Source organism: Pelodiscus sinensis, chromosome 7 (genome assembly GCF_052426305.1).
Source record: "Pelodiscus sinensis isolate ZL-2025 chromosome 7, ASM5242630v1, whole genome shotgun sequence".
Lineage (NCBI taxonomy): Eukaryota > Metazoa > Chordata > Testudines > Trionychidae > Pelodiscus > Pelodiscus sinensis.
Window position 1 is genome coordinate 59,070,107 of NC_143058.1, and position 19,341 is coordinate 59,089,447.

At 45.5% G+C, this 19,341-nt stretch overlaps 1 protein-coding gene across 2 annotated transcripts in view; it reads right to left on the reverse strand.

Moving 5' to 3' along the window:
* CATSPERT (catsper channel auxiliary subunit tau) overlaps nt 1-12,301 on the reverse strand; it is a 67,611-nt gene extending 55,310 nt beyond the window's left edge. The window contains exons 1-6 of one of the 2 annotated variants that reach the window (XM_075933885.2): nt 12,014-12,301; nt 10,685-10,768; nt 8,245-8,296; nt 7,180-7,331; nt 5,799-5,921; nt 3,906-3,950 (exon numbers count right to left, since the gene is read on the reverse strand). In XM_075933885.2, the coding sequence (XP_075790000.2) occupies nt 3,906-3,950; nt 5,799-5,921; nt 7,180-7,331; nt 8,245-8,296; nt 10,685-10,768; nt 12,014-12,235 (678 nt within the window). In that variant the 5' untranslated portion in view covers nt 12,236-12,301. The remainder of the gene's footprint in view (nt 1-3,905; nt 3,951-5,798; nt 5,922-7,179; nt 7,332-8,244; nt 8,297-10,684; nt 10,769-12,013) is intronic. The other variant, XM_075933884.2, reaches the window with a different exon arrangement.
* Between the last annotated feature and the right edge of the window lie 7,040 nt (nt 12,302-19,341).

A 19,341-nucleotide genomic window follows, 5' to 3' on the forward strand; every position in this document is an offset into this window, starting at 1 on the left:
GCCTATGAGGTCAACACTAACAAGTAGTCCTGTGGCACCTTAAAAACTAACCAAAATATATAGACTAACAAAACATGTAGATGACCAGTCATTTGAAGAAGTGGGCTGTGCCCACGAAAGCTCATGATGCCATCTACATGTTTTGTTAGTCTTTAAAGTGCTACCAGACTGTTTGTTGTTTTTTAAGTTTATCCTGTTCAGACTAACACGGCTACCCTCTGAAGCTTCCAAAATATATAGAATCATGAGTTTTCGTAGGTAAAACCTACTTCATCAGATGAATTGGACATCAATGACACTGACTGTGGAGATAAGGGCTTGGCGGCTGACACCAAAGGTGCTGGGACAAAAGTGACAGGGTCGAATATCTCTCTGGTAGCAGTATAGGCACTGGTTTTAACAGAGCCATTGAATCTGGAGTCAACAATGCCACATCGTACGATGGTGGTGAGTGTCAGTGCTTCCAAGTAGAGCACAGATGACTTTTTCAGAGCCTTTTTGATAGGTCAAGAATGAGTCATCAAAAGTATATCAGTCTGTGATGGCAAAGCTAGCTCTGAGTGCTTCGAAGAGGCTGAGGAGGAAAACGAGAAACATAGTAATATTTCTTCCTGGATTTCAGCTTAGTGGCTGAGGCAGTGGGAAGGCACTCTTCCAGAAAAATTCACTGACCTCTTGTGGTCAGGGTCAGTCTCTGAGGAAAGATGCACTGCCTCGCTGAAAAAATGTACTTTAAGGCAGAAATCCCTGTGTTTCTTTATTCTTGTGAAGAAAGAGGAACTAATAGGACATTTATCCTTCACATACCCCTTGCATAAGCAGATTAGGCAACTAACAGGGATCACAGCCTTCCATGTGGCACATAGTTTAATACCTCTGCATAGTAAATACCACAAACTAATTTACTAACTACACTAAACTAAACAACAGGTTGGATTTCCCTGGTCCAGCTCCCTTGGGACTTGACCGGTCCCAGACAACGGAGTTTGCCAGATCAGGGAAGGTCTACGGGGGAAGGGTGCCAACTTCTCCGCTGGCCTCCTCTCCCTAGCTACCTGGTACCACTTCCCTCAGGTGCCTGGCTATGGCAGCCATGTGGGCTCGGCAGCCCTGCAAGCTCTGGCAGCCCCATAAACTCCAGTGGCGGCCCCGCAGGCACTTGCTACCCCACTAGCCCTGCTGGCACTTGTGGCACCACTAGGTGTGAGCTCTGCAGTCCCTTTTTCCTGGCCCCACTGGCTGTGGGTTCGGCAGTCCCCCTGTCTTGTGGTCTCCAGTGGCCCCGCTGGCTTCCCAGCCCCTCCAGCTGCTAGCTCTGCTGCCCCCCAGGTGCCAACAACCCCACCGGCTTCCCAGCCTAGCTGGTTAAAGGCTCTGGTGCACTCCTTTATGTTGGGGTTCACTAGTTCGGTAACATCCATGGTACTGCTGGACCAGAGTGTCCCAGAACACAGAGGTTCAAACTGTACAGCTCTATAAAAGAAGTGTTTCTTATATTCAAAGGCTTACTATCTGTAGTTCAAGGATGAAGGGGAAATCCATCTCTCTCCATGGGTAGTAAAATCCAACAGAAAGGGAACAGGCAACCACAGCCCTATAGGGGCTCTGCACATTAGAAAAATGGGAGCCCATCTGCTGCTCGCGGGTATGGCCAACAAATTCTCGTGTGCACTGGGCACACGTACATATACTTCTGATACTATCACTCAAAGGAGAACTTTTCCCCTGTCTACTTTCATGTATCAGTTGCTCCTGATAATACACACATTCAGTTAAGCACTGAATTCAGAAAGTCCAGGTTCGCTTACAGACTTTGTCTTCAAAAGGTTAATGTACCAAAAAAAAAAAAATCATTGTTTAATCTGTCTGATGCATTTTCAAACTTCTCATAGAACATGGCATACATTAATAAAATACATAAAGTAACATACTGCTAATTTCATACTGCTATGGTTCATACATAATGGCAATATTAATCTTACCAGCCTGTATTCTCTAGATAGTATAGACACAATGGGCTAGACAAGGGCTGGGCAAGATACAGCCCGGGGGCCAGATCTGGCCTGCCTAACACTTTGATCTGGCCCACAGACAGTACGTGGCCACTTTCTATTTATATCCTTCTGCCTGTGACACCGAATTTCCAGGTGGCGGCTCAGGCAGTAGGATCCTATTTAAATGGCTCATGGCCGCGACACTACCCAGCAAGTAGCCAGAGCTGCAAGCCTTTTAAATAGCTGCAGCAATCCCAGATGGCTGCCAAGCAATGTGGTAGCCAGGGCCGGATTAAGGGGGGGGAGGACTAGCCGGGCAGCTGCCTGGGGCGCCAACTTATGGAAGGGGTGCCTAATTGCAGCTGTAGGGGGTGCTGTGCTCCTGGGGTCAGGGGCTGCGCAGCACTCCTTAGAACCGCCATCAGGAGCTGTGCGCCCGCAGCCAGGGGCTGTGCGGCACCCCCTAGAGCTGCAATCAGGCGCCGTGCGCCCAATTGCAGCTGTAAGGTACACAGGGTGCCCAGGGGGATGGCTCAAGCTGGCCCTGGTGGTAGCAGCAAGTCCAGGAGCCACGAGCCCTTTGCTCTGTTTTTACTTCAAAGCCTTCAGCCTCAGACAACTCTGGGGGCAGGCTAATCCCCAGCCCTGCCCCTTCCGGGTAGTGCAGCTGGCCCATGACCATGTACCAAAATTCATTAAGTGGTTGCCCTGCAAAAATTATTGCCCACCCTGGGCTACATTCACCTATGCAGCGTAAAAGGGAAATACATCCTGGGGAAAGAGCAGGCATTGTTTTTATGCCAACTTTCCTCAAGAGTAATGCCGTTGGAAGGAGAGTTTAGTTTCGATCAAGGATTCCATTGGACCTTCACAAAAAGAGTCTGCAAGGGGGTGCACTCCACTGATAATTGTCTGTTCATTCTGGCTATGCCCTCTTTCTACTCAGCACTATCCTCTGTTGTGGATATAATAGGCAAATGGGTTTTTCTGCAGTTTTTGTTGCTCTCAAGGATTATACCATGGGAAGGCCCTATCTTCCCACAATCTCAATCCTGGCCTGAATTACACTGCCAAGTCTACAAACCAATGTGTGTCAGAAACTGGAGATGGTTTACAGAGGTGGGGAACTTAAAGCCCGGGGGCTGGATGTAGCCCCCAACTTGCCTGGATCCAGTCCCCCAAGACTCATGTCTTTGCCTTTCCCATCCCTGGCATTGGGGAGCCCAAGCTGGTGCTCCAGCCCCCCTGCCACCTTCCTGTGGACTGGAGCACATAAAATCTACTAGCCTGGGCCCCACTAGGCTCTGGTGTGCAAGGGGAGTGTCTTCTTCAGTTGGTGGGGTTGGATTTGGATCAGTGAGGATTTGGATTTTTTCCCCTCACTTGTGTGCGGCCCTCAACTTATTTTTCTGAGGGTCAGGGGGCCCCCAACTCAAAAAGGGTTCCCCACACTTGGTTTAGAAGATTATGAAAATGTACATAGTCTACAGTAGGTTAGCACAGTGTTTTTCAGAGACTGATTTTTGTGTATTACTTCTCCCTGATCATTTTAAGTCTGAAATTTTATGATACAGACTTTATCTAAATTCGCTGTCAGTAATATTAGTGCAACTTACTCCTCTGAAGTCAATGAGGCTGAGCTGACACCACTGGGAGTAGACTATGGTCTATGCACTGTATGTAAACTTTATGATCTTACTGGTGTTATGCTGATTTACCTCAGTCAAGGACTGGGGTCTACTTACCATCTTCTCTTTCACTATCCATTTCTCTCTCTTTTTAGTCACTTTAACATTTAGTGCTTCTGGAAGTGTTCAATTTATATGCATGTGTCTGTATGCAACTCAAATTTTGCAATGACATGAAGTCACCTGTGTTATTAATTTGTAATTTTCACCAAAGAAATCCTACCATGTTTCCAATCCTCATGGCACATGTTTCAGTGAACTGGCCTTTCTGGGTAGGTGGGGAGAGAAAGAAAATGAACAATTTAGACTCACAAAGCTCCAAAACTAGTGTTTTATAGCAATATATTAATCAAGTACGTAAAGGAATACACAATATTTGCAACTACAACAGATGAAGACATCACATTCTTTTCCCATTCATGATTATAGTTTACATGCATGGAAAGGTAGTTAAGCACTCTAGATGTTTGGCATTGAGATTGTGAGCAATTCCTGAATTCAGCAATTCCCGAATTCAAATCCTAATCCTGCCACCGTCACTTTTTGTCTTTACGAAAGTAATTTAGAACCAGATTGTCAAACCTGAGTGTGAAAATTAGGTGCCAAGAGTCCAGTATTATGCATTCAAATAGTCCCCCAGAGTTTAATACTACTAATCACATAAGTTATGCACATGCCAGTTATTGCAGGATTGGGACACAATTCCATATAGAGGTGCTGTACTGGCCTGGGTCCAGAGGGAGGCCAAGCTGCACACCACAAGAAAGCAGATCAGGTTAGCAGTTCAACCCAGCTCTATTTCAGGGTGGGCCTGCAATAGTTTGGATACTCTGGCCTATACTCAAGCTGTACAACTATCAAGAGGCCCAGGCCCTAGTTCAGAGCAGGGCAACAAGAGTCTTGGTCCTATTTTCTGGCTGAGCAGCAATCAATACACGCAGGTCCTAGCTTAGGGGGCGGGGAAACATATTGTTCAGGCGCTCAGGCTTCTGCTTAGGCAGAGTTACTATTAATAGGCCCAGGCCCTTGTTCAGAGTGGGGGAACAAATAGTTAGAGACGCAGGCCTGGGTGCAGGCTGATCAGAAGTCAGTATGTCCTGGCCCTAGTTCAGGGCTGGGCAACAAACAATTAGTGGGCATTTTGCCAAATACAGGAGTAGACTGCCACCCAGTGAGTGGGATGGAGTAGGCAGGGGGAGACATCCCTGCCCAGGACCCTAACAATGGTGGCTTAGATTGCTGCTGCGTCAGCGGGATCCTGACCACAACATGCGGACCAGTTCACTTCTATATCCTCAGACAGACATGGGTTGGCTACCCCTGGGCTACTTCCCAGCTCCCTCTGTGGTCCTCCCTGGCTTGGTCCCCACTCTTTCAGGCCTGCAGGGAAAAAAAACTATGGCAGCTTCCATCGGCTAAGGCCTGGGATTGTCAATGGTCCTAGCCAGTTGTCTGGACATGCCAGCAGTCCTGGCCAGTTTTCCTCTTCCCAGTCGTGTGGCCAAGCCTCCCACCTCGGGAGCTTGGGCAAGGCATCTGGTTTCCTCTGGAGCTGGGGCCCAAATGAGCTCTTATCTCCAGCCTTTATACTTCTGGCACTGGCCCTCTGCTTCCTAGGGGTGAGACTGGCCCTGCCCACCAGCATGTCCTGGGGATTTCTTACCCTTCTGGGTCAGAGGAAGCCACGCTGCCACACTACAGGTGCTCAAGCAGTTATTTTAGGAACTATGATTATTTTTGACACCCAAGCTTGAAAAATTGGGCTTACGCCCACAGTATCTTATGGCTATTGAAATGTAATTATCTACACTATCTTGCAAGTCTTGTGGAGATTACATTTTTGTAGGCACTTTAAAGATAGAAAGCATAATATAAGTACCAACTATTATTATTATTATAGTACACTATCACCCACTCAACTAACAGTTGGACACACAAGGAAATATTGCTTTCTTATATTAACTTCTCTATTGTTTTAATATGCCAGCATACAAATATTATGTATTAATTTGTATCCTGGTGTTGTCAGTATTGTTTATCTTGTGTACTACTCGCCAAAGCATGTGTGGAAGAAACAATTTAGAACCCAGATAATTTTTTCCTCTGCCAGACCCACCTTAATGACTTCATAAAGGTGTACAGTTGCACTTCCCAGTAACCTTGGAAAGTCTTTTGGACCTTGAAATCCCACCAATTCTAGTATAATTCTATTCCGTTCATCCCGCTGCTGCCTTGGAACCTGACAGTTAAAACACAATGTTTACATGCTATCCACATAATTACCACCATTTTTGTTGCATGGAGAAAAGGGTTAAATCTGGGGCAAACTGACCTATCTGCTACAGTACTTACTGCAGAGTTCTGAGGACAAGTGCAGGCTAGACTCCCACAGATCTCTTTGAAACAAATGCCGTGATAGCATGCACCTTCCATTCAGGCTAAACGGGAGAATACTTAAATGCCCCTTTATTTAGTAATAGTTGAAATAATGGAAACTTCCAATGAAGAACTAGGCTTGGAATTATGAGAATGGAAGCTACCGCCTGCTGGTTGACCTTACTGCCTTCAGAGAAATAAGATGTGTACATGTTCTTTGTAAATACACAGGACTTTGTGTACCTTCTTTGTAAGTAAACAGGACTGCATCACACAAACATCTGACTTACATCAAGTTTTCATAAAGGAAACAATATAAAACATTCTGAATTTTGGCTTATCACTTTGATTAAACATCGGTAACACTAAGTTTTGTTTACCTGAAATAATAGAAATTCATTCCCCATGAAAAAGGCTAAATGGAGAGCCTAATCCCACCCCCTAGCATAAGAATCCTGACTTTCCCTCATAACACCCAGTCATGCTTCACATCAATCCCACTACCTTCTCCCTCCTGGTGGCACAGCCCAGGTTAAGCATGCTTATTGTGATAAAGATGGTGCGGTGTAGTACAACTGGCGAAAGTGGAGTAAAGAGTGTGTTTTGAGTAACATACCGATCCCAACTGCTGGGGCCACGCCCCCCAGCAATCTGTCAGGCTGCACCCCTGGGGGGAAGGAGTTTGGGGGAAGTGAAGAGTGTGTTTTTAGTAACATACACCTACATGCTATTCTTAAAAATAAGCCAAAAAAAGTCTACATAAAAAAAGTTAAGCTGTACATAAGGTTGCACATATATATCAATAACATAAGAGAAAAACATCTTAATACAACATGCAATTTTAAAAAAATACTACTATCTGAAAGCCCAGAAATTTAGTTAAGATTACACTTGAGTCAAACACTGGAAATCACAGAAATGCAGAATTTAAATACCCAAAGCAATCTTAAAACTGCCCTTTTATTCTCTACTCTAAACTATGGAATAACTGTATGCCTGTTCACAATTTAGCTTGATCAGTGACAGAATGAAAAAAAGCCAGCTCTAGATATTTAGGGCTACCATGCTATTAAACCAATAATGAGAATTACATTACCAAAAAGCAGAAGCCGTAATAATACCTGTACGGAAAAATACTTCACATCTTCAAAATGAATCACAATGTCTTTTCTGCTCTTCTTTAGCTGTGATTTGAAAGTTTGTGGATTTGTGCATTTCATAACTTCATTAACACTAATGCGAAGCAGCAAGTTTGTGTTATGCTGTACATTAACTGAAAGTCATCAATTTAGGAAGCAGATAAATCTTTTTAGTGAGCCAGGAACAGTAAACGGGTTTATTACATGGTAAATGAAAATAATGAGCAATACACACTGAGCTGTAATTTTCCTCACTGCTTGTATGCGAACTAGGGATGTGAAAGTGTAAACATGTATACGGTTAACTAATGAGCCTGAGATCATCAGTTAACGTGGATGGTTACAGATAGCCCTCCTCCACCCCCCCAACCCCGTGCTGCTGCTTCTGTATCATAAGCAGCAGTGCGGGGAGGCAGACAGGCAGGAGCTGGTAATGGTGGGGAGCCGCCTAATCCCCCATCACTGCCTTTATATCATGTATATTCATTTTTTACAATAAAAATAAGGTAACTTAAAAATATAAATATGTGAACAACATACTATTTATTCAAACAGGAAGTTTTTTGCAAACTGTATTTCAGTTTTCCCAAATATCGTCCGGTCACTAACAGTAACAATGTGAATCGTTTTAAAATAATTTGTCACCCTTTCACGAGTCAACAATTCAGTCTAGAAAGAATGCTGATTGCTATGTAACAATTCTAATACCTTTGCTTTTTTAAATTATAACTGTTCTCTCCATTTAAATGCGCCTTTTGTTTCTATAGTACATAAACAAGGAAGTCTACTCAGTGAGACTCCTTAGGATTCTATTACTGGAGTCTGGTTCTCTGCTATGTTCCTCATATGCTCATACATTACGTGAATGTCAGGCTCAATAGATAGAAAAAGAAAGCATTATCTCTTAAGTGAACTATATTAACCCACAAAGTGAGATATTCTATACTTCCCAGAGTATTCTAAAGGTGTTGTATTCTAAAGGTGTTGTCAATACAAAGATAGAAGAAAATATGCTTAGCAGAAGGTAGGGAAATAGAAAAGGGATACATTTTGACGTAAAATCTTTACACAACTTCACGTGAACAGCCAGGCAACCAACCTAATGAAACACAAAAGAGGACAAATGATAAATTAATTCCAGAAAAATCTTGAAACTTTCTTTAGGCCCTGATAACAGCAATTTTTGTAAGCACTTCTTAACACAAGAAGTTATTTATAAATTCATGTTTTGCTTTGTGGCAAAACAATGTAATAACTTAATCTTTATAAAATGGTGAGAAGATACATAGCGTTTCAGATAAATACAAGCTTCCAGAAAACCCACAAAGGCTGAAAGCTTTTCTTTCTAACTATTGGGACAAATCCTGGAACCCTTATTTAATTTTGCCTAAGGCTATGTCTAGACTGCAAGCCTCTTTCGAAAGAGCCTCTTTCGAAAGAGAGCGTCTAGACTGCACGTTGAACTTTCGAAAAAGCGGCTTGCTTTTTCGAAAGAAAGCATCCAGTGAGTCTGGATGCTCTCTTTCGAAGAAGCCCTATTTACATTCAAGAACGCCTTCTTTCGAAAGAGGAACTTTCAAAAGAAGGCGTTCTTCCTCGTAAATTGAGGTTTACCGCCGTCGAAAGAAAAGCCGCGTTCTTTCGATTTAATTTCGAAAGAACGTGGCTTGAGTCTGGACGCAGGTGAAGTTTTTTCGAAAAAAGACTACTTTTTTCGGAAAAAACCCCTGAGTCTGGACACAGCCTAAGGGAGTATTTCAGGATTCAGTCAACACAGAAACCCATTACTCCTTTTAGAAAGGTAAAACATATGTCTCAGAAATATAATAGTTTGAAAGACATATAGTGAGAGAAAAAAAATAACAGCATAAAAGTTATTTTTAAAAGTAATAAGGCACTATAAAGTACACGAGATGGTGAATAAATTCCATTTTGGAGATCATCTGGGACACAACCCAAACATATCTATATTTTAGGCAAGATATTATTACTTCTTTAACAATGTTTTAAATAACATTAAATAATTGGTTTGAGAAATACAATATTTATTTACATTTGTGGAAGAAAACAGCCTTCACTCTGCGTTTGTAAGCAACAAGTAGCAGTTTATTCGAGCAATATTGCAAGGGAAGCCTGATTTGGACGGGGTGGGGGGAAGGCCCCCTCCCCCAGGCAGATCTTCGAACACAAATAATTATGAAGCAGCTTATAGACTATGCATTACATATAATAACAATTAGTCTCCTTCCCATTACAAACACCAATGTCTAACAGTTATTTTAGTTCCACCCAGATGCTACCTTATCTTCAAAGTTCTCACTGGAGTCAGCATTCCATCCTTATCTCTGTATGGAGGCGAGAGGCGAAGGCAGAGTTTTATTACAGCTCTCGCATTGTCAAGAGTCAGAATTAGCCTGACTCTTGCTCTCTTGCCAACAAGACTAAGATGGCTGCACACAAATCCACTTATTCCCTTTTTCCTGCCTCCACACATTTTTATAGACCAATCGATAGATCTGGTATTAAATCTTCATTTGGTAAAGGCAAAATTTGGAGTTGCTTTATAAAAGACAATGAACTCATATAGATGGAGGCTATGGGTACGTCTAGACTACAGGCTTCTGTCGACAAAGAGCGTCTAGACACATTTAGTTCTGTCGACAAAGCAAGCTGCTTTGTCGACAAAACCCTGTAGTCTAGACACAACCCTAAATGCAATAACACCTTCTGTCGACAGAACTCTGTCGACAAAAGGTGTTATGCCTCGTAAAATGAGGTTTACCAGTGTCGACAAAACTGCTGAGTTCTGTCGACGTTATGTCGACAGAACTCAGCGGTAGTGTAGATGCACGTATAGTTTTGTCGACAAAAGTCCACTTTTGTCGACAAAACTCTGTAGTCTAGACACACCCTATGTCTCCCTTTATAGTTACACAATGTCTGATCCACAAGTCAAAAAATTACTAGTAAACCAAACAATTTGTTTCCTTGGCTTTAGCTGAGAATGCAGAAGCTTAGTGAAATCAACATCAATAACTATTCTGCAATAAACAATTTCAAGCACATTCCTGAACAAGTACATTCAAGTAAATTAGGCGATTAAATTTTAGCAAGATTTGAATAGTAATTTTTAAATCTCTGTAAAAACTTAAAGGGATTTTCAAACTTCATTGTTTTGTAGATATCTTAATAAAGATTCTCATAGACTCACACCTCCTCTCATTATCGATCACATGAACAATCCCCCTCTAATTAAGAATTGTCTCGTCACATTAATATCCATGTAACCGCTAGAATAAGTACTTAACTAAAACTCACAAAACACTAATTTAATATTACTTTTATATGTCTTAAATGTAATTTAGTAGCTGGAAATAAAGAGATAAATGCAGCCCTATAAGACCGGCCAACTCTTAATTGACTGCCAGCTAGTCCTTGAAGTACCACAGACCACTGTTGAAGAACCAATGATCTGTGGTATACATACCACATCTCCACAAGGGACTAAACTATGGACATTAGCAGTTTGTTCAGTTCCTTTCTCAGATGTCTTCAGGATTTTCTGCAACAACTACCAAAAGAAATAAAAAAGATTTTGCAACTGACCTTTCAAAGAGAAAATATAGTACAATATTTCCTAATTAATTCCAAGATTACAACATTACCAAATAAGTATATTATGCAGCTTCCAACAGAAGAAAACACTCCTATGACTCTACCAGTGAACAGAAACCAATAAAGTCTAAAACAGTATAATAATATGAGTCTTCCATAGGAAAGCATCCTGACACAGTTGTTTGGACTGTAAACATGTTTATGTATATTAATAGACATACCTCTGATTTTCATGGGCAATAACACATGTTGCTCTACTTAATCTTAGGCCAGGTCCACGCTCGAAGGTCAGCAATTCCAGCTATGTAAAAAACATAGCTGGAGTGGACTTACCTTAAGCTGAGCCTTGGCGCTGTCTGTACAGCAGGAGGTGAACTGGAGAATCACCCTTCTATTCCCTCACGAGGGCTATGTCTACACTGGTGGGTTCTTACGCAAGAATGGCTGTTCTTGCGCAAGAATCTGCAGAGTGTCCACATTGCCCACCTGCTCTTGCGCAAGAAGATTTACAGTACGGCATGGTATGAGAGGGCTTCTTGTGCAAGAGCTACACTTTTTTAACAGGTATAAGCCCTCTTGTGTAGGAACTCTTGAGCAAAAGGGCAGCGTGGACACTCAGCAGGGATTTCTTGCTCAAGAAAGCCGTATGGCTAAAACGGCCATCAGAGCTTTCTTGCGCAAGAGCGCGTCCACACTGCCATGGGCACCCTTGCGCAAAAGCACAGCGCGCACACGGCAGTGGGGACGTTTTCTTGAGCAAGACATCTTGCACAAGAACCGCCACCAGTGTAGACACAGCCAAGGAGCGGGAGTTCTAGCATTGATGGGGGCACCCTCAGCGTTCAATTTTGGTGGGTTTTTACTCGACCCACTACGTAGACCTCCGTAGGAACAACCGCCAGAGCCGCGATCTTCGGGCAAGTGACGACGTGGCCTATTGGGAGTCACAGAACTTGGAAACGGAGGACGCGTGTACAGCGGCGAAGAGGACGTGAGGGACTCGGGCGCGAGCTTAGACGGCGACGCGGGTCTTTCTCCACCAGACGTGGGCCCAAGCGACCCCCTTCGTCTCTGCGGCGCCGGGCTCCTCGGCGCTGCCGCGCACACGGGCGAAGGCGGACGCCTCCCCACAGGGCCACCTCAGACAGGTGGCCACACAGCAGGGTCGCGCCCCCACTGGCGGCCCACGCCCCGCCCCCACCTTGAGCACGGAGCGGGCCTTGCCCAGCTTGGCCGCCTCGCGGCTGAAGTGGCTCAGCACCGAGTCCAGCGAGCCGAGGCGGGGGGAGGCGCGGCTGGCGGGGGCCTGGGAGCCCTGCGCCCCGGGGCCCGGCATCGCGCCGCAGCCGCAACGGCCTCCTGCCCGCGCGCGCGCCCGGCCGGAGAGGGGAGGGGAGCGCGAGGCCGCAGGGGCTCTGCGCATGGCGTGCGACAGGCTCCGGGCCCTGCGCTGGAGGACGCTGCACGTGCTGCCAGCAGCGGCGCGCGCGAGCCCGCCTGCCCCCTCCCCGCGAAGCAGAGCGAGCCGCCCCCCCCCCTTGCACTCGCCCGCGGAGCGATGCATCTGGGGGCCGGCGATGGGGCAGTGCTTCCTACCACCGCCCGGCAGGGCCGACATGGGCCCGGCTCCAGCGGCTGGGGCCAGGCTGCACCCCCGGGGACAGGGGTGGAATGGGGGCAAGAGGGGGGAGAGGGTAGGGAAGAGGTGGGATAAGGACCTGGGAATGAGCGTCCTGTGCCTTGCATAATCTACCCCCCCCCCCCCCCCCGACACACCCCATATGGTGGGATGCCGGTTCCTTGAATATTCTGGTAACTTCTACTTTCCCACTGGGACATCAGCGTGCAAAGATTTAGAATTCATTAAAAAACCCACCCAAATAAAGTATGCAATAGTAACAGGTACTCACAAATCCACTAGTAGGGCACTGCAGAGTGGTTGATTTTTGAAGCACTTAGGTGTACATAGGTAAAGTTTCCTATACAATCAGTTACCTTATGACTCTACATATCACTATGGCCAGCACATGGCATACACCCAGACTCCTAAAAATACACAACACAAACTATGCTGAACCTAAGTTCATCTTTGATGATTCAGAAGGCACTTCAAGATCTTGCAGTGCCTCAATGTCATCATGCTAACTTGAAAGAAGCCCATGGATCTTTTTCAGGGGAATAAGGCAGAACACCATATTTATTGATAATGTAGCATTCTGTCATATGCATATACTATATTCACATACATGCATGCACACACACAGTCCTGTTGATGTTATAGTTACCAGTCTGTTGCTCACATAAAGCAACATCAAATTCAAGGGAGGATCTGAGCTTCTCCACAGTAATGCTCCCACCTTGGCATGACTCCAAGAACCATGCAACACACCCCATCTTTTATAATCTTACCAGACGCAACCTGTGTGTCTGGCTTTCCCCTGCCCTAAAACGCCAGGACATCCACTTGCAGCCCACCACCCCCCTGGAGAAGCAGGTCGCTATTGCCCTATGGAAGCTGGCGACCTCCGAGAGCTACCGTTCTGTGGGACACCAGATGGCATGGGGAGGTTTAGTGTTGGGGCCATCTTGATGGAGGTAAGTCACTCTCGGGACAGTCCAAGGGGGGGCAGGAAAGGGCAGAGGGAGTGGCCTTACCCTGGCCTTACCCTGCCCTGGTGCCGAGGGGTGGGAGGGGGTCCACCTGAGGAGAGGCTCCTGGAGTCTTGGAGGGGAGGGGTGGGGGAGCACCTCTCAACAGCTCTGGCATGCCCTCTAATTTCCTGTTGTGTGTTTCTAATTGTCCCTTTCTGCAGATGGTGACAGCCATCAATTCGGAGCGGTTGCATAGGACTGTCTGTGTCGGAGACCTGGACACCATCATGACTAGACCCAATTTTGCTATCTTTAGAAAAAGATTGTTTTTTCTATGCACTTTTGCAGTGTGGATACTCTCTTGCATAAGAATTGTTTAGGAAGAGCTCTTCTTTAAAAAGAGTTTTGTGTAAAAAGCCTGCAGTCCAGACATGGTCTCAGTTGTATAGCCCTGCAAGGAATTCTACTCTTAATGTGTAAATTAAGGAGCTTAAAATGCGATGTGATAGGACAGGTTATAGGACTCTTTCTAAAAGGGGGGAGGGGAAGGCAGCTTTAAAAACAGTAACTGCCCTAGTTAATTAGGGGCAGCTGATATAGGGTGGCTGTAAATCAAATAAGGGCCAGGTGAGCTGATTAAGGCTGCCAGAGGACCTCTTTAAAAGCCTTCCCTGGGTGGGAGGTGGAGGACTGACTGACAGACAAACAAACAAGGAATAGAAGAGGTGGCTAAAAAGAATGGTAGCTTTTACCAAGGGAGAGGCAAGGTAGGCGCTCTGCCAGGGAGTGTTTGGTCTCCCTTCCCCAGTAGTCAGAGAAGCCAGGAGGTAACTGGGGAGGACTGGTAACCCAGCTGAAGCTGACAGCTATTTTACTAAAGAAGGGGGTAGGCAAAACCTGTGGGCTACGTCTAGATTGGCATGATTTTCTGCAAATACTTCTAATGGAAAAGCTTTCTGTTAAAAGCATTTGCGGAAAAGAGTGTCTAGATTGGCACGGATGCTTTTCTGCAAAAGCACTTTTTGCAGAAAAGCATCTGTGCCAATCTAGATGTGTTTTTCTGCAAAAAAAATCCCCAATTGCCATTTTCGTGATCAGGGCTTTTTTGCGCAAAACAAATCTGAGCTCTCTACACTGGCCCTTTTGTGCAAAAGGACTTTTGCCTGAATGGGAGCAGCATAGTATTTCTGCAAGAAGCACTGATTTCTTACATGAGAGTGTCCGTGTTCTTGAGGAAATTCAAGTGGCCAGTGTAGACAGCTGGCCAATTCTTCCACAAAAGCAGCTGTTTTTTGCGGGAAAAACTTGCCCGTCTTGACACAGCCGAGCTGTGGTACCTAGACAGGAGATTGTGGATGGCATATGGGTCTGGGGCCCAGGAGCAGGACTGACCTTGTCACAGTGGTTGACTAGTTGATGGAATTTCCATTGACTAATTGATGTGCACTTCTGTCTCCCTTGGAATGTACAGGCGTTCTTGTACATTTCAAAGGAGGAATGTGGCTCTGTGTGTACAGCCTGGGGCCAGCAGGAAGTCCCACCGACGACGCCAGGCTGCATGTGGGTGCCTGCTTTGAAATGCACAAGAGTCCCAGGTGGCATGGCAATTCAAAGGGGCAGCTGTCATGGAGGCCAGGGTCAGCTGGGGGACTCACTAGCTGATGCCAGGAGCCTGGGATCAGCTGGGAAATCCCCAGCTGATCTCCGGCTCCACAGCTTCCTCATTTGAAAGGCACACAGGTGGCATTTTAAAGTGACAGCCACCACACAGTTTATTGGGGATCAGCTGTGCAATGTCTGCCCCTTAGAAAAGCTGTTATGGGCTACATCTACACTGTGCTGATCTTGCAGAAGAGGACATGCAAATGAAGTGTTCATTAGAAACTTCTTGTGCTTCATTTGCATTTCCTCTTCCACAAGATCAGCACAGTGTAGAAGTAGCCACTGTGGGTTTCAAAGTGGCAGTGCCATTTTATAGAGGCATCAACGAGGTGGGGTAATTGACTTGACTAGTCAACATACTGTCTGATAAGCAAATCCTTATCAAATAGTAGACTAGCATTTTACATCATGCTGAAATAAAGAAGTAATCCTGGGTGTGGTTATGTCATTCAATTTTAGCCAGTGCTATATGCATGACGAATGGTCAATTGTTAGAATGGGATTTTGCCTACTGTAACTAATTTGGCTGTGTGCGGTCACAAATAATGTTAACCCTAAATGTAGGCATTGGAAAAGATTACAGCAGTGCTGGCCAGTGGGCATGATGTAGCTCTGAGCTCAGATTCTCAGTGATTTCAGCTCTTGACCCACAGTGGAGGTGAGCAGATAATCAAAAGACCCCTCATGGAGTCTGATTTAGTCCTGTCATTAGAACAGGAATGTATAGGAGAGAAACAGATTGAACCACTCTTACAGCTCATTCTTGGAGGACGTGTAGCCTGCTGCTTCTTCCTTCCCCTTCCCCCTCCCCGCCCCCAGTTCAATCCAATTGAGTCTTGATATGTTCACTTCTGAGTGAAAGGGGGAGGTTATTAATTCTGTCAGCCTAGGTCTACACTGCTGCCTTTTTTCAAAAAAAGTATTCGAAATGCCCTCTGCAATTTGCATAATTTTTTGTGGATTCTTTGGTTGAAAGTCTTTTCTGACATTTGGCCCATCTACTCTGGGCCACACGTTGGACAAAACCCCTCTTTTGGAAGTCCCTGTATTCCTCGTGGCACGAGAAATACAGGGGCTTCCAAAAGAGTGTGTTTCTTCCTAGGAAAAAAAAAGCGGAAAAGCAACCATGTTCCCTGGATGTGGAACAGTTTTTTCCAGGATAAAAAAACTAGACATAGCCGCAGTGTGCTGCTTGTGTTATTGCTCGCGCTCATAAGGAGGTGAATGTTCCCTGCTGCCAACTCCCTATCAATGGAGCTTTTCTGTAGGAACAATGTTTCCCAGAACTTTTTTCATCTGAGCCTAGAGTCAGACAAATACAGAGACTGACATTAAGTAGCAGAGCGCAGCTGAGAGGACCAGTTCACCAGCAATCACCAACTAACTTCTTGTATGTCCCTGGAATCAGTAGGCTGGATTATACAGCAATGCCAAGCTGTACCCATTACATGCCCTTGGACTCAGTGGCCTGGGTTAAACAGCACATTGAGCTGCCACCCTCATGGAGGCCAAAATTCGACACCTCCCAATCCCCACATTCATAACAATCATTCAGATGTTAATCCAGTAGGTGAACAAACTGCACCAGATTTCTATGTGCCACAGGGGGAAGCCAAAGCATTCCTGGGGGGTAGGAGACAGAGAAACAAGGGAAGCGAAATAATCAGACATTACGCTATAATTGCAAGCAGAATAAATTTACATTTGAAACTGTTCTTGTTAACACTGTAACTATATAAATGACCACATAAGGCAGGGTCAGGAGGCTATGCATAGAGGGGGTGGAGGTGGGAATGGGAATAAGAGAGGAAAGTGCATACAACCCCATGAAGCTTAAACTAATACAGATGGTAGCTTGGAGTCCAGAATTATGGAGGACAGGCAGAGCAGGGCCCAGCTCACAGCAGAATGAGTCTGGAACAGATGAAGTCCAAATGGACCTGATGTACACTTTATATCAAGGACCCAGAACATAACAATGCTAAACGTTACACTGAATATATTTTTATAGATAAACAGATGATTCAGGGAGTATTGTACAGTTTTATTTATGCTAGGCAATAGAAACCAATCGTTGGTGGTATGCTTTGAGAGTGAAGCTGCATTATCTTGCTCTATTTTGGATATAAATAGAACATCTCTTACAACAATGGGTCTGATAACTGATGAGTGTGTGTGGATGTGAATGCATTATCATCTGGAGCAGATATCACAAAAGGAAATGCTTTCCTTCTTTCAGTATTGCATGGTTCAGAGTGGCTTATGCTTTGGATATGCTCTCCATTCTGTATGCTTATAGAGAGGTCTTTCTGTCCTATCTTCAATGCAGATGAGGCGAGGGGTGTTTCAGTAATTCTATCACCCTTCTCTAGAGTGTATATCTAGACAGCAGGCTTCTATAGAAACAAGCCTTTTCAGTAGAGCTCTTTCAAAAGAAGAAAAATTCTTTCAAAAGTGTCAACACCAGGGCTATGGCTACAGTACAAAAATTTTTCTCAAGACTTCAGTGGAAGAGTTCTTGCACAAAAACGTCTTGTGCAAAAGCACATCCAGACCTCAAAGTGCAAAGTGCTTTTGCACAAGAGTGTACACACTGCATGGATGCTCTTGTACAAGAAAGCTCCAATGGCAATTAATAGAATGGCCGTCAGAGCACCTGTGCTTCTTCGGATAGGCTCTTTTTAGTGCAAGAAACCCCTGTGGAATGTCCACACATGCCTTTTTGTGCAAGAGCTGAGTTATGCCTCCGAAGGAAGCATACCTACACTGCAAAAAGTCCTCTGTTCTGTCAATTGACTGTAGATTTTCTGGCACAAACACATTTGAGGCATGGATGCTCCTCAGGTTTGTGCACAAAAACAGCCAGTTTTGCACAAAAACCTTGTAGTGACTTTGTAGCCAGGAAAAGCATGTTGAAAAAGTGATGTCTGTTGAAAAAGCACAGCATCTACAGTGATTGGATGCTCTTTCACATTAAAGCTTTGATTAAAATGGATGGAATGGCTGCTAAGGCACCTGTGCTTTTTCTTTTACTTTTTTTTTTTGAAAACTTCCTCTACCCCACCCACACATGCCTCTTTGTGGAAGAGTGACAAAACCAGTAGGCTGAAGCCCTTTTCCTACTCTCAGACTCAGCTGAATCCACAGGTGTCCCCCAAGCTGTGGAACTCAGTCCAGTTCCTGGGTGGCACTGCCAGACACAGCTACGCCCTATTCCCAGCTGTTCCCCCCTGCAGAGCTCAACCCCATGGTGGTGAAGGGGCTTCCTCCCAGTGGTGGAGGCCACTTGAGCAGGGGGCTGAGCACTACCGGGGGCGGGGGACTTGGGAATGATGCGGAGCCTAATGAGGCCAAAGGGCTGCAGAGCCACACAGGGCCTGCATGAGAACAGTGCTGAGCTTGCTGGGGGGACCACACAGGACTTCAACCCCTCAGTAGGGGGTAGGGGGGGAGACGTGGGGACAGGGCTGAGGCCAAAGGGGGTGAAGGAGTTTCAGTCATGCAGCAGAGCCCGCCCAGGAACGGGGCTGAGCTCTGTGGTGGGGACCACCCTGGAAGGGTGTCAGGCCAGTGGCAGCAAGTGGGATTCAGAGCCTCGGTGGGAGCCACCTGAGAGAGGGGCTGAGCCCCACTGAGAGGACTGCGGGGGGGCAGCAGTTGAGGTTTCACCAACATGTTCTGGAAAGGCTAGCGGACTCCCCCTTCTTCAGTGTGCACAGAGAGGTAAGACACGCACCAGGCCAACCGGAGGGTACGGCTACTATCCGACAGGATGAGTAATGCTAGTCCAGCTGCACAATGAAACAAACATCCAGCGTAAGCGCTCACTATGCAAATAAAAGAATTTGCGTGTGGATGACAGACTGACATCATCACATGCCTCTGCTGCTGCAGCCAGCCCTGGCACCAACCCCTACACCATTGGGGACACCAACATGTAACTGCTTATTCATTGCCATGTGTAATACTGGCATGCCACAGGGCTGTCTGCCGGCAGCACAAAGCAGTCCTAACCTGTCCAGTGTGTCTTTACACAAAACCTTTCAGAGTCTCTAAGCATTTTACCTTCCTGGCTTGGAAATCTCCCCATATATGCTACCTCTTCTTGGAGTAGGGTGAACAAAAGTGAACACAGCTGTGCAGGTGAGGGCAAACTCTCAAATTATAGAATCCCATGAAAAGTAAGGTTCACAATTAATTCAAATGATTAATGCAAAATAAATTAGCTGGATTTTAAAAGTGTTGTTAGACAGGGCCTGAGCTATGGTGCTGGGA